This window comes from Myotis lucifugus, unplaced genomic scaffold, assembly GCF_000147115.1.
Source record: "Myotis lucifugus unplaced genomic scaffold, Myoluc2.0 scaffold_448, whole genome shotgun sequence".
NCBI lineage: Eukaryota > Metazoa > Chordata > Mammalia > Chiroptera > Vespertilionidae > Myotis > Myotis lucifugus.
Window position 1 is genome coordinate 228,772 of NW_005871496.1, and position 26,555 is coordinate 255,326.

General features: G+C 43.6%; 1 protein-coding gene across 3 annotated transcripts in view; it reads right to left on the reverse strand.

Annotated features, from left to right (window-relative positions):
- Positions 1–26,555, reverse strand: part of SIK3 (SIK family kinase 3) — a 142,943-nt gene that overhangs the window by 109,520 nt on the left and 6,868 nt on the right. For 2 of the 3 annotated variants that reach the window (XM_023744306.1, XM_023744304.1), the window contains exon 2: positions 22,396–22,459. The exons of the other annotated variant lie outside the window; for it this stretch is intronic. In XM_023744306.1, the coding sequence (XP_023600074.1) occupies positions 22,396–22,459 (64 nt within the window). The remainder of the gene's footprint in view (positions 1–22,395; positions 22,460–26,555) is intronic. 3 annotated transcript variants of the gene reach the window in all.

The following is a 26,555-nucleotide window of genomic DNA, read 5'->3' on the forward strand; positions in this document are numbered from 1 at the left end:
ACAATGCAAATACGTTCTCCCATGCAGTGGGCTCTCTTGTTTTGTTGATGGTTTCTTTTGCTGTGCATAAGCTTTTTATTTTGATGTAGTCCCATTTGTTTATTTTCTTCTTAGTTTCCGTTGTCCTAGGAGCTGTGTCGGTAAAGATACTGCTACGACATATGTCTGCTATTTTGCTGCCTATGGATTCTTCCACGATTTTTATTGTTTCCCGTCTTACATTTAAGTCCTTTATCCATTTTGAGTTTATTTTTGTGCATGGTGTAAGTTGGTGGTATAGTTTTATTTGGGGGCATGTATCATTCAATTTTCCCAACATCATTTATTGAAGAGACTGTCTTGACTCCATTGTATGCTCTTGCCTCCTCTGTCAAATATTAATTGAGCATAATGGCTTGGGTCAATTTCTGGGTTCTCTGTTTTGTTCCATTGGTCTATGTCTGTTCTTGAGCCAGTACCAGGCAGTTTTGCGAATATTGACTTTGTAATAGAGCTTGATATCTGGTATTGTGATCCCTCCTAGTTCGTTCTTCTTTCTCAGGATTGCTGCAGCTATCCGTTTTTTGTTTTTGTTTTTATTATTCCATATGAATTTTTTGGAGAGGTTGTTCTAGATCTGTGAAACATGCCATTGGTATTTTAATGGGGATTGCACTGAATCTGTAGATTGCTTTGGGTAGTATAGACATTTTAATGATGCTGATTCTACCAATCCATGAACATGGTATATTTTTCTATTTGTTTATGTCTTCCTCTATCTCTTTTTCAACGTCCTGTAGTTTTCCAAGTACAGGTCTTTTAACTCTTTAGTTAAGTTTATTCCTAGGTATCTTAATTTTTGTTGTTGTTGCAGTGATAAAAGGATTATTTTTTTAGTTTCTCTTTCTGAGTTCATTTCTGGGTGATAATTTTGTATCCTGCTAATATTGCCAAATTTATTTTTTAAGTCTAGTAGTTTTTTGATGGAGTCTTTAGGGTTTTCTATGTACAGTATCTTGTCATCTGCAAATAATGACAATTTTACTCCTTCTTTTCTAATTGGATGCCTGTTATTTCTTCTTCTTGTCTGATCACTTTGGGTAGCACTTCCAGTACTATGTTGAACAGGAGTGGTGAAAGTAGGCATCCTTGTCTTGTTCCTGTTCTTAGGGGAAATGGGTTTAGTTTTTGCCCATTGAGTATGATGTTGACTGTAGGTTTGTCATATAGGGCTTTTATTATGTTGAGGTATGATCCCTTTATTCCCACTTTGCTGAGAGGTTTTATCAAGAAAGGGTGTTGGATTTGGTCAAAAGCTTTTTCTACATCGATTGATATGATCATGTGATTTTTGTCTCTCAATTTGTTTATGTGATATATAACATTTATTGATTTGCGGATATTGCAACAGCTTTGCATCTCCAAAATAAATCCCATTTGGTCATGGTGTATGATCTTTCTAATGTAATGCTAAATCCGATTTGCTAGAATTTTGTTGAGGATTTTAGCATCTATGTTCATCAGGGATGCTGGCCTGTAATTCTCTTTCTTTGTAGTGTCTTTATCTGCTTTTTGGGATTAGGGTAATGCTGGCTTCATAGAAAGCTTGGAAGTATGCCTTCCTCTTGAATTTTTTAAAATAGTCTGAGGAGGGTAAGTTTTATTTCTTCTTTGAATGTTTGGTAAAACTCCCGTGAGAAGCCATACAAACCAGGACTTTTGTTTGCTGGAAGTTTTTTGATTATTGCTTCAATTTCATTGGTAGTTATCAACCTATTCAGGTTTTTTAATTGTTCCTGATTAAGTTTTGGAGGATTGCATTTTTCTAGGAATGTGTCCATTTCGTCTAGGTTGTCCTGTTTGTTGGAATAGAGTTGCTCGTAGTATTTTTTACAATTCTTTGTATGTCTGTGGGGTCGGTTGTTACTTCACCTCTTTCATTTCTGATTTTGTTCATTTGGGTCCTCTCTCTTTGTTTCTTGGTGAGTCTGGCTAGAGGTTCATCAATTTTGTTTATCCTTTCAAAAAAACAGCTCTTGGTTTTATTTATTTTTTGTGTTGTCTTTTTGGTCTCTATGTCATTTATTTCTGCTCTGATCTTTATTATTTCCTTCCTTCTGCTTACTCCGGGCTTTTCTTGTTGCTCTCTTTCTATCTTTAAGTTTTGGGGTTAATTTATTACCATTTTTGTTGTTTTATGATGTAGGCCTGTAGCGCTATAAACTTCCCTCTCAGGAATGCTTTCACTGTGTCCCACAGATTTTGGATTGTTGTGTTTTCATTGTCATTTGTTTCCAAGATGTTTTTTATTTCTTCTTTGATCTCTTTGGTAACCTAATAATTTTTTAATAGCATGCTATTTAGCCTCCAAGTGTTTGATTGTTTTTCATTGTTTTTATTGAAGTTGATTTCTAATTTTATGCCATTGTGATCTGAGAAGATGCTTGATATGATTTCTATCTTCTTGAATTTGAAGAGACTTTGCCTGTGTCCCAATATGTGGTCTATCTTACACATTCATTTATTTAAATGAAATCTTATATGGAACTCCACTGGATGAAAAAGCAGAGATGCTCTTGTTGAACAGAAGGGGAAAAAAGGGGTTGACTGAATGCATTTGTAAGGAAAATAATCTTTTAGCTTTGCTTCATATATCTGTCTCCTATAGAAGGCATTTTAGACATTTCCAAAGAACCCTGAGAACACTTGCAATGATCTGAGAAACCACCAGCCCATCACTTAGTCCTCTAAGAAACTCATTCTAGTTCCCTGAATATACCGAGTTATTTCTACGCTTTATAGTCTTCCCATGTTTCCCTCTGGGACACTCACTTCCACTTGGCAAACTTGTCATAATTTGGCAAATTTATCATAATTTAAAACTTTGTTCAAACATTTCTTCCTTTATAAAGCCTTCTCTAACCCACTCCTTTTTCCAACAATTGCAAATATTGCTCACCACCTTTATCACATTCCAAGACTACTGATGTCCTTTGTAAAATATAGTGTTCAAAACTGAAGGTAATATTCTAGGCATGATGTGACTGCCACAAAGGGTAAGACTCCAATACCTCTCAGCAAATCTGAAACTGAACTTGGAATCAAGCAGCCAATTAGTAACTAAAGCAGTTTTGTGTCTTAATCTGACAACATTAGGATCAAGTTCCCATTGATAATCTTTACACCTGGAGAAAAAACTTTCAAGCACCATAATTCTTCACTTCAACTAACCTTGCAAAACTGTGGTTCAAACCTACCATCCATGTCCTTCATTCCTGCACCTAAACTGCCAAGTGCTGCTAACAAAGGACCCATGAAATAAGCCACAAGTGCAGTGCCAACAAAGTGAAGATCTCCAATGGCTAGCCTATCACTGCTGCCTGTCCCCTATCACCAACTTCTTTTCATTTCCTTAAGCTGCTATTGCAAGATCTCATCTCAGCATGCAAACTGTTTTCCTACTTCTCAAAACTTAGTATATTAGATAGACAGACTCTCAACTTGAATCTCCCAAACATCAATCTCACACAAATACTTCTGCAAGCAAATCAGCCTTCAACTATATCCCTACCTTCTTCCTTTCTATCTCACCCAAGACTTATCCTCCATTTCACTATGCACTCTAATGTATCCCGATGTTCCTCCCTGAGGAATGCTCCATTAAATCTCATTCTCTCCCTCGTGTCCACATTTCCTCTGTACTACTGGCTCTTTTCCCTCAACATAAATTATAGGCTTAAATCAAATACTTAATTAAAAGACCACACACATTCAACCAATGCCTCTTCTAATTATTCCTTCCCATCATAGTCAATTTTCTCGAGTCATTTATACCACTGGCCTTCAAAGTAGGGTGCTAATTTTTATGTTAATGGTTCCTCTAAGTCAGTGGTTCTCAACCTTCTGGCCCTTTAAATACAGTTCCTCATGTTGTGACCCAACCATAAAATTTTTTTCGTTGCTATTTCATAACTGTAATGTTGCTACTGTTATGAATCGTAATGTAAATATCTGATATGCAGGATGGTCTTAGGCGACCCCTGTGAAAGGGTTGTTCGACCGCCAAAAGGGTCGCGACCCACAGGTTGAGAACCGCTGCTCTAAGTGATATAATATTTACTTTAATTTACTACAATCTACTTCAAATTAATACTAATTGTTTTTGGTAAAATATAGTAACTTTATTCCAACATAACTCCATTTCCTCAACCTTCCTTTACGAACTTAAATTACATCAATATGTTAGAAATCCAGAAATAAAGTGCTATATTTACTTTAAACCATTTTATGTCTTTTAAATAAATTAAGAGACAAAAAGAAAATATATACTTATGTAGACTTTTATTTCCTACATATTCAACTTTTCTGATTTTCTTCATTTCCTCCTGTGGATGTGACCATTTGGTGTCATTTCTGTTCAGCCTCACACAAATGGTGTTTGATTCCTTTAGAAAGTCTTGTACAGCCCATCTGGTTATAAGAAATTATCTCTGTTTTGGAATGTCTTTATTTCGCCTTCATTTTGAATGACAGTTTTACTAGATACAGAATTTATGGTTCACAGTTCTTTTATTTCAGTGTCGATCCACTGTCTTCTGGCCTCCATTTTTTTCTGATAAAAACCCAGCTATAAGTCATAGTTACCTTTATAATGAGTAATTTTTCTCTTGCTCCTTTCAAAATTTTCTCATGGTTTTTGTCTTTTAGCAAATGACAACGATGTGTCCAGATGTGAACCTCTTTGTGTTTATCCTACTTTAGATTTGTTGAGCTTCTTGAAAATGTAAATTAATGTTTCATGATATATTTTAGAAGTTCTTTGTCCTTCTTTCTCCAAGTTTTTGTTTGTTTGTTTTTGTCCATTTTTCTTTCTCCTCTCCTGGAATTCCCATTACATATACGTTAGTATATCTGATATTGTCCTACAGATCTTTGAGGCTCTGATTTTTTTCCTCCCACAATTATTCTGTCTCTGTTCTTCAGATTGGATCATTTTTATTGACATTTCTTCAAGTTTGCTGGTTCTTTCTTTAGCTATCTCAAATTTGCTAGTGAGCTCATCTAGTGATTTTTTTTTTCATTTCAGTTATTCTACTTTTCAACTTCAGAATTTTCATTTTGTTCTTTTTTATAGTTTCCATTTTGCTACTGAGCAAACTTATTTGAACAAACTTACATTACCTGCCATGAAGATTTTGCTAAAAACAACATCATCTAGACCAGTGGTCAGCAAACTCATTAGTCAACAGAGCCAAATATCAACAGTTCAACGATTGAAATTTCTTTTGAGAGCCAATTTTTTTAAACTTAAACTATATAGGTAGGTACATTGTTATTAACTTAATTAGGGTACTCCTAAGCTGGCCTTTGCTAAAAATGTCCTCAATCTGATTGAGGTAAGTTCGCTGAGGTCGACCCCTTCCAACTCTCCCATCCACACTCGTCTTGTATACATACTTGTTTCGTCTATCTCCTTTCATTCATCCTCTCTATATGTCCAAACCATCTCAACATACCTTTCTCAATCCTCGACACTACATCTTCTTTCACTCCACAACGTTCCCTAAAATTAACTTAATAAACTTCACTTAAAGTTTTAAGTCAACTTCGCACTGTACGTGCGTGCCCGCACGTGGTATTTTGTGGAAGGGCCACACTCAAGGGGCCAAAGAGCCACATGTGGCTCGCGAGCCGCGGTTTGCTGACCACTGACCTAGACTCACTCAGAGAAAGTTTCTATTGATTACTTTTCTTCCTGAGTATGGATCACATGTTCCCAGGTTTTTTTCTTTAACAACCTGTAGAATTCTTTTTATAAAACTGGGTATTATAGATAATATGTTAAAACAATTCTAGATTATGATTCCACCTCCCCACCCAGGACTGTTGTTCTTCTTCTTCTGTTTTGTTCTGATTTGTAGTGACCTGCTTGGAAATAATTTGAGAATTTGTCTCCCTGTGGTATGTAGCCATTCTCTGCTAAATATATTTTTTTAATTCTTATTTTTCTTTTTTAGCTTGATTTCCTTAAGGTCATCCCTATGTCTACATCAGTTAGTGATCAAGCCAATAGCTGGTGACCTCTGCTGACAAATCTGTTGGTGGGTTGAGGAGTGCATTCAAAGATCACAAGTTTCAAAGTCTGCTTCAGAGTTTCCTCTTTGCTGGGTTCTCTCAGGACTTCCTAATTGATGCCAGTACCCCAGGAAGGCAGAGATGAATAGAGAACTTACATTATTCTGTAGGAGTTCTCTCATTAACAGGATTTCACTACAAAGTTTCTGGCTAGTCAACCACTCTGTTGCTTGTCCCTACCAAGACCACCACTTCTAGTTATCAAGGCTATGAGCCTTCCACATTAGTTTCCTTCCAAACTTGCTATCAAACTTGCTACCAAACTGGCTTGCATGACTGGGCACTGGGTCTTCCCTTCCCAAGCACATCTGCTACTTGTGGCAACAAAGCTGCTGGTTTAAGGCTAGTCAACCTTGATTACATTATGATCCCCCTTGGGAAGGCGAGGGGAAGGGTATAGGGCTCCAGCAAGAAGGCCAAAAAGTCCCACTGTTCTTATCACACAAAGATTTTAATAAATTTGCTCTGACTGGTGTGTTCAGTGGTCAGAGTGTCAGCCTAGGCACCAAAGGATCATAGGTTTGATTCCTGGTCAAGGGTCCATACCTCAGTTGCAGGTTCGATCCCGGCCCAATCATGCAGAAGGCAACCAATTGATGTGTCTCTCTCACATCAATGTTTCTCTCTCTCTCTCCTCTCTCTCTCTCTCTCTCTCTCTCTCTCTCTCTCTCTTTCTCCCTCTCTCCCTCTCCCTCTCTCTCTAAAAATGGGGAAAATATCCTCTAATGAGGATTAATAAAAAAAAAATATTTTCATGCATTAAAGCTTCCCAACTTGATGTTTGCCATTGGTTCATCTTCCGACCCCTAAATGGTCATTTTTGACAATTAAGTTCTATATTTGCTCTTTAGGAGAAGATTTGTCAACTGCTTTCCTCTGTTATTGTCAGAAGTCCTGTCACTTCTGTTTATCTTATTTTCAATTTCTACCAGTACATCTGTATGTACTTTAGAACACAGTTGTTATATTATAGTTAGATAACATTTATTTATATAAATGTATTTGGATAAGTTGGAGTAAGCAATTTAAAATGTATTGTTAGTATGTTATATGATGAAGTTTAGAAAACACTGGTAACATCTGTTTCCCTTTCCTCACTATGCACTCACACTTTAGCCACTGCATGTGACTATTTTTGTTACACCAGTAAGACAGTCCCTTGAAGAGCACTGAGAACAGCATTGTCATCAAGATGGTGGCTCCCTTTCAGTCCTTATTATATTTGACTTTTCCAGAGCACTTACCCCGCCTCCATTTTGAAATTCCCATTTTCCTTTATCACAATCTTACTTGATCAGCAGCAGCTTTTTCATATACTTCACGGCCTCACTTTCAATTTAATTACTTATAGTACTAAGGGTTTCATCTTTAAACCTATTTTCCGCATTATCCCATTCTGATGACCACATCTGCTAATGGAAACAGAATCCTAGGCTCTATCTTATTCCTGATTTCGGGATTAATAGAGCTAATTACTTAATGGACAACTTTTACCTAACTGGTGCCTCAAACTTAATTATGTAAAAAACAACACAGTTTTTAACCCTAGTATTCTCTATCTCAGTAAATGACACTACCACTCACCCAATAACAAGGTCAAAGATCTAAAAATCATCTTCATACCCTTACTCATTTTCTCCTTTAGTAAAAAGTTTAGTAAACCACTGATATGCTTAATTATCTAAAATTTTAGGAAAATTGGCCAATTCTTTTTCCTAAGCAATGATGAAATAAAAAGCCTTGAGGGGAGAAGCTGGAGTCGTCATTATATAAGAAAAGAAAATGCAAATTTCTAACTATTAGTTCTGTAATCAAGCCATTGTCTGTGCTTCCATCTCACAGTAGTAACAACTCTTCCAAGAAAATGTCTCACCCTCTCTTTCATTTTTTGTTGTTGTTGTTAATCCTCACTCAAGGATATTTTCCCACTGATTTTTAGAGAGTGGAAGGGAAAGGGAGAAACAGAGAGAAACATCAATTGGTTGCCTCCTGCACACACCCGACCAGGGCCAGGGATCGAGCCTGCTACCAATATGTGCCCTTGACCAGAATTGAACCCGGGACCCTTTAGTCTGCAGGTAGACACTCTATTCACTGAAACAAACTGGCTAAGGCTCAACCTCTCTTTCAGTGGGAGTTTATTAATAGGAGGATAAAAAATACTTCAATTTAAGATTGTTTTGCTGCTATGCCCATGACCTAAATTTCCAAAACAGAAAGTTGGCTCATATTTATAATCAAAAGTCCTCCCAGAAACACTTAATTGAAGTCCTTTTATATGGAAGAACAGAACAGTGAACAGGAAAGAATATGTGCTCTGGAGCTGGATAGTCCTTGAGTTAAATCTCAGCTCCATCACTGGTTAATTACACAACCTTAGGCAAATTATTTAGCCTCCTTGAACGTCAGTTTCTTTGTCTGTAAAATGATGATGAAAATATCTACAATACAAGATTACTATGAAGGTAAAATGAAATAGATGAAGGTACCACCTTACTTCAATAGCTCATCATTCTCTTTGGGTGGAGAACACACAACACAATATATAGCTGATATCTTACAGAGCTCTACATTAGAAACCTAGATAATGTTATTAACCAATGTCACTCCAATAGCTCAATAAAATTTTAAAAAGAGCCTGAAAGAAAAACAAAAAACCTCCTCATTCTCAAATTTTACTAGACAGCTTCCTAACTGGTCTTGGTATGTTCTATATCAATTCTTCCTCATACAGCAATGCTTAAGATGAAATTCAATTTTTTTACACAATTGGTTCACTCATTTATTCACTCATTTATTCAACTAACAGTTACACATCATTTCCCTCAGTAAATATTTGAATCCACAGTATAAGCTAGAACGCAAGAAGAGAACTAAGAATACAATGGTGAGCAAAAGCAAACATGGTTCCTAAACTTGCTGAGTTTGTTGTCTAGTGGCAGAGAGAACCCATTAAATAATCCTATAATATAAAAGCCTAATATGCGCTAAGTGTCCGACCGGTCAACCAGTCGCTATAATGCACACTGACCACCAGGGGGCAGACACTCCAACCTGTAGGTTAGCTTGCTGCTGGGGTCCAGCTGATCGAGACTGGGAGAGACAGGCTAGACACGGCCTGGAACCCTACCACAGTCCCTCCCCAGCCCCGATTGTGCACCGGTGGGGTCCCTTGGCCTGGCCTGCACCCTCTCGCAGTCTGGGACCCCTCAGGGGATGTTGGACTGCTGGTTTCAGCCCGATCCCCACAGGCCAATCCCTGCTGGCGTGCAAAGTTTCTGTTAAGAAACTGACAGTCTTTAAAAAAAAAGAAAAATTATTTTTAATTTATTGATTTGAGAGGAAAAGAAACATTAATTGTTTTTATACTTATTTCTGCATTAATTGGTCAATTCTTGTTTGTACCCAGATGTTGGCATGTCAGGAAAATATTCTAATCAACTTTGTGCTCAGCTGACACTATTATGGGAGCTCTCTTGTAGGTAACTAACTGCTTTTTTCTTGCTGCTGTTAAGAGTCTCTCTTTGTCTTTACCTTTTGGGATTTTAATTATGATGTGTCTTGGTGCTGGCCTCTTTGCGTCCATCTTGTTGGGGACTCTCTGTGCTGCCTGGACTTGTAAGCCTATTTCCTTCACCAGGTTAGGGAAGATTTCTGTCATTTTCTCAAATAGATTTTCAATTTCTAGCTCTCGCTTTTCTGCCTCAAGCACCCACATGATGAAAATGTTGGTAGGTTTGAAGTTGTCCCAGAGGCTCCTTATGTTGTCCCCATTTTTAAAAATTCCTTTTTCTTTTTGATGTTCTAATTGGATGCTTTTTGCTTCGTTATGTTCCAAATTGCTGATTTGATTCTTGGCTTTCTCTACTCCCCTGTAAATTATTCTTCATTTCAAGTGGTCCTTTTGTATACTGTTGAAGTTCTCACTACGTTCAAAGAGCATCTTTATAACCAGTGTTTTGAACTCTGCATCTGGTAAAAGACTGCTTGTCTCCTATTTTTTTTTTCTGGCATTTGTTCTATTCTTTCAATTGGGACATGTTTCTTTGTCTTCTCATTCTGGTAGCTTCCCTGTGTTTCTTTCTATGTATTAGGTAGAACTGCTCTGTCTCCCAGGCAAGGGCCCTTTAAGAGGAACTGCCTGGAGAACCAGCTGTCTCCATCTCATTCAGCTACCATCCTTGCAGGTCTTTACAGCAAGAAGTTATAGGGGCTTCTCTTCCTAGCTCTGGAACCCCAGGACGGGGAGCCTGATGTGGGAGTGGGACCCCTCACTCTTCAGGCGAGAACTCTGCAGGCAAGATATACCTCCCAATTTTTATCTGCCACAGTGGGTATGGGACCAGCATGTTCCACATCTCTGACTCCCACCAGCCTCAATGTGGCTTCTTTAATTCCTTAGTTGTAGGACTTCCATTCATCCATATTTCAGGTGGTTCAGAATGATGATTGTTCTGTAGACTAGTTGCTGTTTTTTTAAATATATTTTTATTTATTTCAGGGCAGGCGACAGAAACATCAATGACGAGAGATAATCATCAATCAGCTGCCTCCTGCATGCCTCACACTGGGGATCAAGCCCACAACCCAGGCATGTGCCCTGATCAGGAATCAAACCATGACCCACGTTCATGGGTTGACGCTCAACCCCTGAGCCACAACAGCTAGGTTAGTTGTAGTTTTAATGTGATTGTGGGAGAAGGTGAGTACTGCATTTACATTTGCTGCTATCTTGACCAGAAGTCTGCATTTCAATTTCTTTCTTTTTTTTAAATCCTCACCCAAGGATATTTTTCCATTGATTTTTAGAGAGTGAAAGAGAGAGCGAAAGACAGAGAGAAACATCAATGTGAGAGAAACATATTGATTGGTTGCCTCCTGTACATGCCATGACCAGGTCCCCGGCCGGGGAGGAACCTGCAACCGAGGTATGTGTCCTTGACCGGAATGGAACCAGGACCCTTCAGTCCACAGGCCAATGTTCTAACCATGACCCACATTCATGGGTTGACATAGGATTTTGGTTAACAGGTTTTATTTTTGGGGGGCTGAGGGAGCTTGGAGCTCTTTACAAGTTTTATCCTATAGCCTTCTGGCCTTTGTTGTTTCTGCTGAAAAATACGCTGTTAATCTGAATGGGTTTCTGTTAAGTGACACATCATTTTTCTCTTGATGCTTTCAATACTTTCTCCTTGTTTTTTATTTCACTATTCATACTACGATGTTTCTGTTTGTGGATCTCTTGGCAATTAATCCTACTTGGATTTTGTTGAACTTCCTAGATATGTAGGTTATTGTTTTTCAATAAATTTGTGGAAGTTTCTCTGCTATCTCTGTCTCTCTCTCATTTATCTGAGGCTCTGCTCATTGTTCTTAATTTTTTTATCTTTGATCTTCAATTTGCATAATGTCTATCAATCTATCTATAAAATCACTTCTTTTGCTTCTTTCAGTTCAAATCTATAGTTAAGCCTCTCTCTTTTTTTTTATGCTGAATCCGTTTCTTTTTTTAAAAATTAAATCTTTATTATTCAGATTATTACAGTTGTTCCTTTTTCCCCCCATAGCTCCCCTCCACCCGGTCCCCACCCCATTCTCTGCCCATACCGCCCACCCCGTCCTCATCCATACGTGTACGATTTTTGTCCAGTCTCTTCCCGCACCCCCCACACCCATTTCTCCCCCAAGAATAGTCAGTCCACTCCCTTTCTATGCCCCTGATTCTATTATAATCACCAGTTTATTCTGTTCATCAGACTATTTATTCACTTGATTTTTATTTTTATTTTTTTTTAAATATATTTTATTGATTTTTTTACAGAGGGGAAGGGAGAGGGATAGAGAGTTGGAAACATCGATGAGAGAGAAACATCGATCAGCTGCCTCCTGCACACCTCCCACTGGGAGGTGCCCGCAACCAAGGTACATGCCCTTGACGGGAATCGAACCCGGGACCCTTCAGTCCGCAGGCCGACGCTCTATCCACTGAGCCAAACCGGTCAGGGCTTCACTTGATTTTTAGATTCACTTGTTGATAGATGTGTACTTGTTCATAATTTGTAACTTCACCTTTTTCTTCTTCTTCCTCTTCTTAAAGGATACCTTTCAGCATTTCATATAATACTGGTTTGGTGGTGATGAACTCCTTTAGCTTTTCCTTATCTGTGAAGCTCTTTATCTGACCTTCAATTCTGAATGATAGCTTTGCTGGATAAAGTAATCTTGGTTGTAGGTTCTTGCTATTCATCACTTTGAATATTTCTTGCCATTCCCTTCTGGCCTGCATAGTTTCTGTTGAGAAATCAGATGACAGTCATATGGGTACTCCCTTGTAGGTAACTGAGTTTCTTTCTCTTGCTGCTTTTAAGATTCTCTCTTTGTCTTTTGCTCTTGGCATTTTAATTATGATGTGTCTTGGTGTGGTCCTCTTTGGATTCCTTTTGTTTGGGGTTCTCTGTGCTTCCTGGACTTGGAAGTCTATTTCTTTCACCAGGTAGGGGAAGTTTTCTGTCATTATTTCTTCAAATAGGTTTTCAATATCTTGCTGTCTCTCTTCTTCTGGCACCCCTATAATTTGGATGTTGGTACGCTTGAAGTTGTCCCAGAGGCTCCTTACACTATCTTCATATTTTTGGATTCTTTTTTCTTTTTTCTTTTCTGGTTGGGTATTTTTTGCTTCTTCGTATTTCAAATCTTTGACTTGATTCTTGCGATCCTCTAGTCTGCTGTTGGGAGTCTGTATAATATTCTTTATTTCAGTCAGTGTATGCTTAATTTCTAGTTGGTCCTTTTTCATATCCTCGAGGGTCTCACTAGATTTATTAAGGGTCTCATTAAATTTATCGGCGGTTTCTAGAAAATTCTTGAAAAACCTTTTAACCGTGGTTTTGAACTCTATATCCAGTAGTTTGCTTTCCTCCATTTCTGTCATTTGTGACCTGTTTCTTTGTCTCCGCATTTTGGCTGCTTCCCTGTGTTGATAGAGTGGCTTTGTGTGCTAGGTGTCCTATAAGGCCCAGTGGCTCAGCCTCCCCAATTACCTGAGGTGGACACTCTTGGTGCTGCCCTTTGTAAGCTTTGTGCACAGTCTTATTGTAGTTAAGCCTTAATTGTTGTAGGTATCACTGGGAGGAATTGACCTCCAGGCCAATTGGCTGTGAGAATCAGCTGTGTCTATGGTGGGAGAACTTCTGTGCTGGAGACACCCTTCTGGTGCAAGACTTGCTTCAGTGGGGCTTTGGTGCTCACTGAGTCTGCGCCCTGAGTGTGTCCCCTATGGATCTGAGGAGTTGTAATCTGGATGGTCCCACTCTGACCACTGGGAACACTGGCTCTTGGATCTCTAAGGAGGTGCTAATTTAGCCTCTGCCTGAGGCTACCCAGCAGGAGCTATGGAGAGATCTGCAGATTCCTCTTCTTTGTTTGGGATTTGGAGGTGCCCAGATGAGGCCCAGCTGTGAAGCAATGCAAGCTGCTGTGGGGCCTTGGGCCTTCTCTTGGAAGTTCTGGATCTCTCTGACCCAGCTGCAGTTTGTTAGGTAATTTTCAGATTGCAAAGGGCCAGGCCTTTCATATGCAAAAGCCTCTGTGCACAGCTTGGGCGGGGCGAGGTCTCAGGGAATCAACAGGGTGGAGCAAACAGCTATGGCTGATCCTCAGTCCTACCCTAAGAGGCCCCGCGTCTCAGTGTCCCGGTAATCGCTGCAAGCACCTCAGAGAGAAAGCCACCCTCGAGTTCCAACCGATGCCAGACAATCCAGTTTCTCCTGTATGAGTCTGGGTCCCCAGAGACTCAACGGAAACTGGAGTTTAGAGCAGTCAGGAGCTTGAGACTCCCTCCGGATTGAAAAAGACAACCGTGTCCTCAGTTGCCTGCCCTTTCCAAGTGCGCCTCCGTACCTCTGCACTTTACTTCCACACTGCACCTCCTCTGAGTCTCAGTGTGCTTTTCTCTTTCCTTCTAGTTGTAGAATTTCCACTCAGCCAGCCTTCCTGTGGTTCTGGATGATGTCCGTTTTGTCTTTTAGTTGTATTTTTGAAGTGGTTGTACAAGGCAGCAATTTCCGGTGTTTACCTATGCCGCCATCTTGGTTTCTCCTGTCTATAGTTAAGCCTCTTTAATGAATATTTTTATTACTTTATTTTTCAATTCTAATTTCCATTTTGGAGATTCCAAGATGGCAGCAAATTAAATGAAAGGTACACTGACATTCTCCCAGGATCAAACTGGAATTACAACTAAAGTATAGAAAAATCATCCTGAATAACCAACTTAAGACCAGCTGGAAAGAACCCTTACAAGCAAGGATGTAAAGAGGAGGACACATCAAGAAGGGTAGGAAGTGCAGAGGTGCCAGAGGGCTAGCCAGGCTCCCTCTGGCAGCAGCCGAAGTTCCAGAGAGATATCTCAGCTGGAGGGGGTTCGCCCGGAGAAGGCTGGGGTCTAAATCCCAAGCTGGGCTACCTATTCCAGAGCACCAGAACTGGAAAAGGTGCTCACATAACATCTGGCTGTGAAAAGCAGCAGGGTTTCTGTCCACCAGGACAGATGGCTGGAAATACAGGTACCCTCTTCAAAGGCCAATGCACAAAATTTCATGTGCAGTCATTCACCTTGAGCAGAGGAAGGACAGGGTGGGCTAGAACTGTGTGAGGAGAATCGGGGGGAGGGGGGGTTGGTGGCTCTGGGGGTAGAGCTCAGGGGACAGCAGCCTGGATCCCTGTGCTAAGTTATTTCCCCATACTGCAGAGAACATCTTTCTCATCCAGGCAGCTTTAGCTGGGGGGTGGGGGCAAATGTCCCACCCATTTGAAAACCTCTGGCACCCCCCTGTGGAGTTTACTCCCTGCTGTGGTCTACAGCCTGCGGCTCATTAAGAGACTGAGAATAACAATCAGCCTGCTGGCAGAGGTGGATAACTGGGTGCTTTGAGTCTTTGCCTGATCTGCTTCTGGACCAGAGGCTAGGAAAGCAGACCTTGGTGCACATCTTGGTCCTTTCCAAAGGCACCCAGCCCCAGCAGAAGGAGCCACAAGGTGTGGAGCACTGATAGCTCCAACCAGGGTACTCGGGGCCAGTTACAAACAGTGTCTGACATTGGCCGGCACCAGAGACCCTCCAAAAGACTGGGGGTTGTAGTAGGTCTACCTAATACATAGGAACAAGCCCAAACAGACATCCAAAATGGGGAGGCAAAGAAACAAATCTCACGTGAAAGAATAAGAGAATTCTCCAGAAGAGCTAAATGAAATGGAGATAAGCAATTTACCAGACATAGAGTTCAGAGTAATGATTATAAGGATGTTCAATACCATGAATAAAGATATAGAAGCTATGAAATACCAGTCAGAAATGAAGAATAACATACCAGAGATAAAGAATACACTGAAAAGAATGTAAAGCAGATTAGAGAAAGCCAAGGATCGGATCAGCAAATTAGAAGACAGGGTAGAAAAAAAATTTAAAAAAAAAAACCAGAAAAAAAAAACAATTAAAAAACAGGACAATTTGAGCGAGTGTGGGACACCATGAAATGTAACAAACATCCTAAAAATGCTAGAAGGAGAAGAAAGTGAGCAAGGGACTGAAGAAATAATGGCAGTAAACTTCCCTAACTTAGTGAAGGAAAAGGCACACAAGTTCAGAAAGCTCAGTCCCAGCAAAAAGAACTCAAAGAGGCCCACGCCAAGACACGTCATAATTAAAATGCCAAAAATTAAAGACAAAGAGAGAATTTTAAAAGCAGCAAGAGAAAAGCAATTACCTACAAAGGAACTCCCATAAGGCTGTCAGCTGATTTTTCATCTGAAACGCTATTGGCAAGAAGGGAATGGCATGAAGTAGTCAAGTAAATGAAAAGCAAGGATCTGGAACCCAAACTACCCTATCCAGCAAGGCTATCATTCAAAATAGATGGTGAGCTCAGCAGGTGTGGCTCAGTGGTTGAGCAATGACCTATGAAGTATGAGGTCACAGCTCGATTCCTGGTCGGGGCACATGCCCAGGTTGCGAGCTCAGTCCCTGGTGGAGGCATGCTGGAGATGGCTGACCAGTGATTCTCTCTCATCACTGATGTTTCTATCTCTCTCTTCCTCTCCTTTCCTTTCTGAAATCAATTTAAAAATATATATTTAAAAAATATATGGTAAAATAAAAGCTTCCCAAACAAAACAAAAAAAGGCTAAAGGAGTTTATCACCACAAAACCAGCATTGCAAGAAATGTTAAAATGACTTCTGTAATAAGAAATAGAGAGAGAAACATAGGCATAAGGAATAAAAATGGCAATAAATAAGTTCCTATCAATAATAGTCGTAAATGTAAATGATTAACTGCTCTAATAAAAAGACACAGGGTAGCTGAATGGGTCATTTCCACTTGGTCTTTTAAAAATAATTTCTATCTCTTCATTAATATTCTCTATTTTTGCCGAAACCGGTTTGGCTTAGTGGATAGAGCGTCGGCCTGCAGACTGAAAGGTCCCAGGTTCGATTCCGGTCAAGGGCATGTACCTGGGTTGTGGGCACATCCCCAGTAGGAGATGTGCAGGAGGCAGCTGATCAATGTTTCTCTTTTATCGATGTTTCTAACTCTCTATCTCTCTCCCTTCCTCTCTGTAAAAAATCAATAAAATATATTAAAATATATATATATATTCTCTATTTTATATGGCAGTCATCGTAACATCATTTACTACTTTAACTGTGAGATTCTTTGTTTCTGTGAACATATCAGAAAGGCTTTAAAGTCTTTCTCTGATAAATCTGACATCTGGTCTCTCTTACAGTCAGTTTCTGTGACATGTTTTTTGTCTAGTGCATGAGGCACACTTTCATGTTTCGGTGCATGCCTGGTAGTTTTTCTTATCCTATCTAATAAAAGAGAAACATGGTAATTAGCGTACATCCGCTACCCTTCCCATTGGCAAATCAGGGCGATATGCAAATTAACTGCCAGCCAAGATGGCGGCCGGCAGCCAGGCAGCTTGAAACAAACATGAGGCTTGCTTGCTTCAGTGACAGAGGACTCCAACGTTCCCCACCTGCCGCTGCCGGCCTCTGAGCTTGCAGTTTGAAACATTTTAACAAATATAGAAGCTAAACAAAACCCCAGAAACCCGCTTTCAGCCAGCCTGGATCTCAGAGCTGGAGTTGATAGAGTGTTTCGATTATAGAACCCAAACAAACCAGATACCTGCTTTCAGCAGCAGAGACCTCAGAGCTGGAGCCAGAGCTAAAGCTGGCCCAGAATAAAAGAAAAAAAGGAGCGGTTGGGAGCTTCAGTCACCCGCCAGCCTGAAAACAGCCTTCAGCCCCTCAACCAGACTGGCCAGGCATCCCAGTGGGGACCCCTACCCTGAAGGGGCTGTGACCAGCTGCAAACAGCCATCATCCCCTCATCCATGCTGGCCAGGCACCCCAGTGGGGACCCCCACCCTGATTCAGGACACCCTTCAGGGCAAACCAGCCGGCCCCCACCCATGCACCAGGCCTTTATCCTATATAGTAAAAGGGTAATATGCCTCCCAGCACCGGGATCAGCGAAGCCGCGAGGCCTCCCGGCACCGGGATCAGCGTGACAGGGGGCAGCGCCCAAAACCCCTGATCGCCCTGCGGCTCTGTGTGTGACAGAGGGCGGGCCATAACCTCCCCATCGGCCCTGCTCTGTTCGTGACAGGGGAAGGTGCCTCAACCCCCTGATCACCCTGCGGCTCTGTGTGTGACAGGGGGGAGCTTCTCAACCCCCTGATCACCCTGCGGCTCTGTGTGTGACAGGGTGCGGCGCTCCAACCCTCTGATTGCCCTGCAGCTCTGTGTGTGATGGGGGCGGGGCCATAACCTCCCCATCAGCCCTGCTCTGTTCGTGACAGGGGAAGGCGCCCCAACGCCCTAATTGCCCTGCGGCTCTGTGACAGGGTGGGGCGCCCCAACCCCCTGATCGGCCCTGCCCTGAGTGTGACAGTGGCAGCGCCCCAACCCCTGATCGGCCCTGCTCTGTGGGTGATAGAGGGCGGTGCCCCAACCCCCTGATCCACCCTGCTCTGTGTGTGACAGGGGGCGGTGCCCCAACTCCCCTATCGGCCCTACTGTGTGAGTGACGGGGGGAGCTCCTCACCTCTCCTGATGGGCCCTGCTCTGTGCATGACAGGAGGGAGCTCCCCAACCCCCTGATTGACCATGCTCTGTGCGTGACAGGGTACGGAGCCCCAACCCCCCTGATGGGCCCTGCTCTGTGCGTGACAGGGTATGGAGCCCCAACCCCGATTGGCACTGCTCTGTGCATGACAGGGGGTGGCGCCGCAACCTCCCCATCAACCCTGCCTTGAGTGTGACAGGGGGCGGCGCCCCAACCCCCCAATCGGCCCTACCCTGAGCGTGACTGAGGGTGGCATCGCAACCTCCCGATCCGCCCTGCTCTGTGCATGACAGGGGGTGGCTCCCCAACTCTCCAATCGGCCCTGCTCTGAGCCCAACCAGGGGCTGCACCTAGGAATTGGGCCTGCCCTCTGCCACCCGGGAGCAGGCCTAAGCCAGCAGGTCGTTATCTCCCTAGGGGTCCCAGACTGCAAGAGGGCACAGGCCGGGCTGAGGGACGCCCCCCCCCCCGAGTACACAAATTTTTGTGCACCGGGCCTCTAGTTATCCTAATAAAGACAGAATATGCAAAGTGACTGTTCCTTCACGACAAAGATGGGGGCGCCCACAGCCAATAAGGAGGAAATATGCAAATTGGCATAACAAAGATGGCGGCGGCCAGGCCAGGATGCTTGCATCATCGCCATGGCAACAACACAGGCATTCCACCCCACCCTGGCTGTTCCGGGCCTCTGGGCAGCGCGCGAAGACAGAAGGCAGCTCCAGCCCAGAGCCAAGGCAGAAAGGCAGCTCCAGCCAGAGCGAAGGCGGTGCCAGCAGCCAGGGGAAGGAAGGCCTATTCTTGCACAAATCTTCATGCATCAGGCCTCTAGTTTCAGATAATACATTGTAGTGCCTCTGGGTACTGGTACACCGCTAACCTTCTGGACATGTTATTGCTATAGCTTGTTTGTTTAGTGACTGGTTGGAGTATTTTAGTGGAGTTTATTCCCATACATTATGTTCATCTTATGATGGATGCTGTTCCTCAGGAAGGCACAGCTGTGGTGTCTCCACAGTTACCCTCAGATCACTGGATCACCATGGTTTGGATAGGGCTCTCTTCCTGTCTATCCTTGACTACACCCAAGTGCTAAACTCCAATAATTGCTGGCTGGTGCTCTACTGTTTTCAAGAAGGCCCTGGAAAGTAAACTGTTCTACAAACAATCCAATCAAATGCAGGTGCCTTTGAAGCAATCGTTTCTGAAATCAGTGTTTGATTTGTGTTCTGACATCAGTAAGTCTCTATGCTTCTTCTCTGATTCTCTCCTGCAAACGAGCTGTCCTACAGTGTAGCCTGCCTCTTGAAAATTCTCTTAAATGCCTTTTACCACAATCTCCACTCTTCTTGTGAGGGTCTTCAAGCTTGAGCTTCATTCTTTGAAACAAATAAAATCACTTCCTTGAAGAAATTATGAGCTGTTTTACAATCCATTTCTCCTTCTGGCAAATTCTGAGCCCAGGTCTGAAGCTAGGTGTGGGGATAGTGGTAAAGTCCTATGATTGACTCTCTCACTGGAGGAGCTCAGAGCTCAATAGAGGAAGAAAGGATGTGGCCTGAGATCTTCTCAGCTTGCCTCTATTAGGATAGAACCACTGATTTACAACTTGAGGCAAGAGTGATCTGGGCCCCAATAGTCTTAGCACACCACACCCAAACTCCGTAAGGAAGGACAGGGTGGAAAAAGGGAGTCCCCACATTTCAGCTGCATTCACCCAGGATTTACTAGCGGCAGCAACAGGTAGCTAGCTGGAGGAAGGATGAGAAATGCTGATGTCCTAGCCCTCTGGGAAGAAAGCTGTTAGTCTTAAATTGGAGGAGTGCGAGTGGGGGATTATATTCTAACTAGAGTAGCCTTCAGTGGCAGCTCTATCTTGCTGAGCTGGCGAGAGGGAAAGAGAGAGCAGTACCGATTTAAAAACCCAGACTCTTGCCTTGGCCACGTGGATCAGTCGGTTGGGGCATTGTCCTGTATCTAAATGATGCATATTCGATTACCAAGAGAGGGCAGCTGATCGATGTTTCTTTCTCTCTCTCTCTCTCTCTCTCTCTCTCTCTCTCTCTCTCTCTTTAAAAAAAAAAATCCTCAGGTGAAGATTAAAATACCCAGACTCTCTCATTGCTTGCCAAATTTTTATAGATGTTCTTGAATAGTTTCTTCGTTTGCTGTTCATCCTTATGACCATTTCTAGAGTTTTTAAATGGCTGGGACTTCTTTGTTTTTTTAAATAAATCATTTTCACTGGGGAGCAGGTCAGCAGAGCTCCTCCTGTTATCACGCTAGAAGTCAACGTCCCATTTGTTCTTCAACATGGAGGTGGAGGAAGCAGAGTGCTAGGGCTCTACATATGCCATCTCATTTCACCTTCACAACTGTGAAGCAGGTATTACAGATCTTACTTTTGTAGAAAATGATACCGAGTTCCAGAATCATTTAGTAATTTGCTCAAAGTAAAACAGCAAAAGGTGGCAGTGATCTGATTCAGAAATGGGTCTAACTACCTCCACAGCTCATGTACTTGAATAAGCCCATCTTCCATCTGGTATACAGATACATTTAAAAATCAGAATTCATGAGACAGTTATATCCCTGTTGCAGTCACAATGTTTTCTTTGGGTAATACACCATCTGAATATTTTACAATAATATTATGAGAAGTACTATTCTGTTTCCTCATGGCTTGAGCTACATTCCCACAAAGAATCTGTGTGACCAGGAGACTGTTACCTTTTCTGTACTTTTAAAATCTGTTTTCCTAAAGAGCAAAGTAGATCTGAACTGTACTGTGTTTGGTTATTTTATCATGAACACTAAGATGACATGGTCTCTTTCTCCCAAGATTAATATTGTGCAAAAGCACATGTACAAAGCCAATTAAACATATTATTAAGAAATCAAGAAATCATGATACCTCCTTTAAAAAGGGCTCACACTCATCCTGTGATGCTTAAACACAAAATTATAATCTGTGTGGGGAAGGTTTAACACAAAAAAACTCCATACAGTCAGTTGACCTGTCTGTCATTTATAAGATGATTCCACTTTAAAAATGCTTCCAGCCCTAACCGGTTTGGCTCAGTGGATAGAGCGTCGGCCTGCGGACTGAAGGGTCCCAGGTTCGATTCTGGTCAAGGGCATGTACCTTGGCTTCAGGCACATCTCCAGTAGGGGGTGTGCAGGAGGCAGCTGATGGATGTTTCTGGCTCATCAATGTTTCTAACTCTCTATCCCTCTCCCTTCCTATCTGTAAAAAATCAATAAAATACATTTTTAAAAAATGCTTCCATACTCTTAAATATACTTTAAATTAGTAAGTGCCGTCTAATATGGCTGTTTTTTAAAAAAATAGAAATATCTTAACATCCATATTTAGACCAAAACAAAACTGGAAAAAAAAAGAAACTTGATAAACCTAAATTATATGAGAGCTTTTCTCTGTTGTTACTTGCTAAAATGAAAATAATTAGGCATAAAAAGATGTCAATCCAGATTTGAACGTTTAGTCTCCAATTTTATTGGCTCCATTTATTACTGTTATAAAAAAATTTGAGTCTGTTTCCACCAACTTGAAAAGTCAGATTTCCTGGTAACAAATTCTCCTGCTTAATTTTGATATTGTGCTAAGTGTGAGAGGAAGAAAATAGCTACTGAAGACAGAACCTCCAAAATTACAAGAATCATGAAGGGAACTGTTAAACAAATGGTAAGGAATACAGTTAATGTCTTAGTTTTTAAAAGTTTGAAGAATACATTAGGGTGAGATTGCTTGCTCCAAGTGCCTCTTTCTCACACAACAGAGGCCCACACACGTGGGAGTTCTGTCACTCTTGGTAACCCCATTAGACTGTGGCAATAGGAAAGGCCCTGAGTCACATGCTCAGAGGAATGTTTGTTCTTGGAGATCTTTAATCTCAGCTGTCAACACAATAAATAAATAAAAACTTTTGCTAAGGAAATGAAGGTGGTAAGAGACTTAAATAGGTGAATCAAAAACCATTAAAATTACTTGGTTGATCAGAAATAACAGCACTCAGGGTCAGCATCCAGTGACAGCTGCTCAACTGACCAAGGCATGGAGCAGCTATTTTAGGTTCGACACAGTGTGCTCAATGGCTGTTTAAAGAATGTGATAAATGTACTTACCAAATATTTCCCCTCCACTAGCATATTCTGTCACCAGATAAATCATCCGTTCTGTCTCCATAACCTGGTGCAAAGGCAGGAAAGTAACAGACAGTGACACAAATGACAGCTGACATCACAGCAAGAGAAACTAATGACTCCTCTTTTGTCATTTGAAATATTAATAACCATTACTGCTTAAAGAAAACTAAAACATTGGTGGAGTGGACAGATATAAATGCTAAGAAGAAAGGGGAAGATGAATACTCCTCCAAGTTCTTAAAAATAGGTAATATTTACTGCTTGGGAGACAGTTCTTTTGTTGTTCTGTGAGGCCTCTATAATCTCTTAAACGCCACAAAACTGAGAAGCAAAGAAGCTTCTGAACCCAAAACTTCAAATTTAACATTGATCACTTGAAGCTCAAAATGTTCCCCCCAAAATCTAACTAAAGCAAACCAAAAGGCTGAGGAAAAACAATGGGAATCACTAAAAAACTGCACAGAAAACACATCTGGCTATTTTTAAAAAAACAGAAATGACAACTTTCCTTCCCACTGCCCATCCTATCTAATAAAAGTGAAACATGGTAATTAACCGTAACTTCGCTACCCTTCCCATTGGCTAATCAGCGAGATATGCAAATTAACTGCCAACCAAGATGGCGGCTGGAAGCCAGGCAGCTGAAGCGAACAGGGAGGCTTGCTTGCTCCAGTGACGGAGGAAGCCAAGGTTCCCCGCCTGCCGCTGCCGGCCTCACAGCTGCTCTCTAAGAAACTATGTTGCAAATATAGAAGCTAAACAAAACCCAGAAACCTGCTTTCAGTCAGCCAGGATCTCAGAGCTGGAGTTGCAACAAAGGTTCAAATACAGAAGGTAAACAAAGCCCAGAAACTTGCTTTCAGCGGCCGAGGTCTCAGAGCTGGAGCCGAGCCTCAGAGCTAAAGCCGGCTCTCAGCTCCAGTGACAGCCATAGAAGGTACATAAATCCCAGAATTTAAAAAAAAGAAAAAAAGGAGAGGTTGGGAGCTTCAGTCACCCGCCAGCCTGAAAACGGCCCTCAGCCCCTCACCCAGGCTGGCCAGGCACCCCAGTGGGGACCCCTACCCTGAAGGGGCTGTGACCAGCTGCAAACAGCCATCATCCCCTCATCCATGCTGGCCAGGCACCCCAGTGGGGACCCCCACCCTGATCCAGGACACCCTTCAGGGCAAACCAGCAGGCCCCCACCTGTGCACCAGGCCTCTATCCTATATAGTAAAAGGGTAATATGCCTCCCAGCACCGGGATCAGCGGAGCCACAAGGCCTCCCAAACCCAGGATCAGCGGAGCTGCGAGGCCTCCCAGCACCGGGATCAGCGGAGCAGCGAGGCCTCACTGCCCCGGTGTCAAGCAGAGCCGCGAGGCCTCCCAGCACTGGGATCAGTGGAGCCGCGAGGCCTGCTGGCCCCTGGAGTAGCGTGACAGGGGGCACCGCCCAAACCCCCTGATCGCCCTGCAGCTCTGTGTGTGACAGAGTGCGGGGTCACAACCTCCCTATCCGCCCTGCTCTGTTCGTCACAGGGAAAGGCACCCCAACCCCCTAATTGGCCCTGCTCTGTGCCTGATAGGGGGGAGCTCCCAAACCCCCTGATCGGCCCTGCTCTGTGTGTGACAGGGTGCAGCGCCCCAACCCGCCCATGGGCCCTGCTCTGTGTGTGACGGGGTCGAGCCACAACCTCCCCATTGGCCCTGCCTTGAGTGTGACAGGGGGTGGTGCCCCAACCCCCCAATCAGCCCTACCCTGAGCGTGACTTAGGGTGGCATCGAAACTTCCTGATCCGCCCTGCTCTGTGCATGGCAGGGAGGATCTCCCCAACCCCCTGATCGGCCCTGTTCTGTGGGTGACAGGGGGGAGCTCCCCAACCCCTTGGTTGGCCCTGCTCTGTGTGTGACAGGGGGCAGCGCCCCAACCCCCTGATCGGCCGGCTCTGTATGTGACAGGGGTGGCGCCACAACCCCCTGATCTGCCCTGCTCTGTGCGTGACAGGGGGTGGCGCTGCAACCTCCCCATCGACCCTGCCTTGTGTGTGACAGGGGGCGGCGCCCCAACCCCCCAATCGGCCCTACCCTGAGCGTGACTGAGGGTGGCATCGCAACCTCCTGATCCACCCTGCTCTGTGCATGACAGGGGGCGGCTCCCCAACTACCCAATCGGCCCTGCTCTGAGCCCGACCAGGGGCTGCGGGGCAGGTACCTAGGGATTGGGCCTGCCCTCTGCCACCTGGGAGCGGGCCTAAGCCAGCAGGTCGTTATCACCCGAGGGGTCCCAGACAGTGAGAGGGCACAAGTGGGGCTGAGGGATACCCGCCCCCCGCCAGTGCACAAATTTTTGTGCACCGGGCCTCTAGTCCTATATAATAAAAGGGTAATATGCAAACTGACCCTAGCAGCAGAACGACTGGGAATGACTGGTCACTATGACACACACTGACCACCAGGGGGCAGATGCTCAATGCAGGAGCTGCCCCTGGTGGTGAGTGTGCTCCCACAGGGGGAGCTCTGCTCAGCCACAGCCAGGCTGATAGCTGCCAGTACAGCAGTGGTGGCAGGAGCCTCTCCTGCCTCCTCAGCAGTGCTAAGGATGTCCGAGTGCAGCTTAGGCCTGCTCCCAGCTGGCAAGTGGACATCCCCCAAGGGCTGCTGGGCTGCCAGAGGGATGTCTGACAGCCAGCTTGGGCCCAATCCCCCAGGGAGCAGGCCTAAGCCAGCAGGTGGACATCCTCTGAGGGGTCCCAGACTGCAAGAGGGCATAGGCCGGGCTGAGGGACCCCACCGAGTGCACAAATTTTTGTGCACCAGGACTTTAGTTTATCAATAATGTAAGTATTCAACACTTCAAGTAACATAAGCTATTCATTTGTATTTTGTCTTGGTATCCATTTTGCTAGAATCTATGTGTGTAGAGCGTCGGCCTGCAGACTGAAGGGTCCCGGGATCGATTCCAGTCAAGGGCATGTACCTAGGTTGTGGGCACATCACCAGTGGGAGATGTGCAGGAGGCAGCTGATCGATGTTACTCTTTCATCGATGTTTCTGACTCTCTATCTCTCTCCTTTCCTCTCTGTAAAAAATCAATTAAAAAAATATATAAAAAGTTAAAAAAAAGTTTAAAAAAATTTAAAAAATAAAAAAAATTTAATGCTTACCCGAGGATATGTTTTTTATTTTAGAAAGAGGAAGAAGAGAGAGAGAAACATCAATTGGCTACCTCCAGAATGTACCCCAAGCTGGGATGGAGCCTGCAACCTTTTGGGGTATGGGACTACACTCCAACCACCTGAACCACCCAGCCAGGCTATATATAGCTTTTACATATCTATATATATTTGATATATTGTAACTATTATTACATAAGCATGTAATATAAGTATCTACACTAATAAAAGAGAAACATGGTAATTAGCGTACGACCGCTACCCTTTTCATTGGCTAATCAGTGAGCATATGCAAATTAGCTGTCAGCAAAGATGGCGGTTAACCACCAACAAAGATGGCGGCTAATTTGCATACATAGGCGCAATGATGGGAGGCAAAAGGGGAAAGAGGAAGAATGGTGGCAGGGCAGAGCTGGGGGGCGGGCAAAGGCAGCCCGCAGCCAGTGATCGCTATCAGAAAGCCCAGCAGGCCAGGCGACACCCCTGTCAGGGGTGCTGGTGATCGCCATGGCAATCGGAGGAAGAGAGAGCCGGGGTGCAGGACCACAGGGGCCAGGGATGCCAACTAGCCTGCAGTCCCCTGATCTGCGATCTTGAAGGGAGAGGTGGGGCCGCAAGCACGGCTGCACCTGGGGTACCAGGTGCAGCCGTGCCTACCGCCTGGATATGCGATCACGAAGGGAGGGGCAGGGCCACAAGCATGGCGGCACCCAGGGCATCGGGTGCACGTGCCTGCAGCCCCCGGATCTACAATGGAGAAGGGAGGGGTGGGGCAGCAGGCATGCCAGCACCCTGAGCACCGGGTGCAGGCCCAGGGTGCAGCCTGCCTGCAGCCCTCTGATCTGCCATGAGAAGGGAGGGGCGGGGCCACAAGCATGGCGGCACCCAGGGCATCGGGTGCAGCCGAGCCTGCAGCCCCCGATCTGCATGGAGAAGGGAGGGGTGGAGCAGCTGGCATGGCAGCCTCCAGGGCACCAGCTGCAG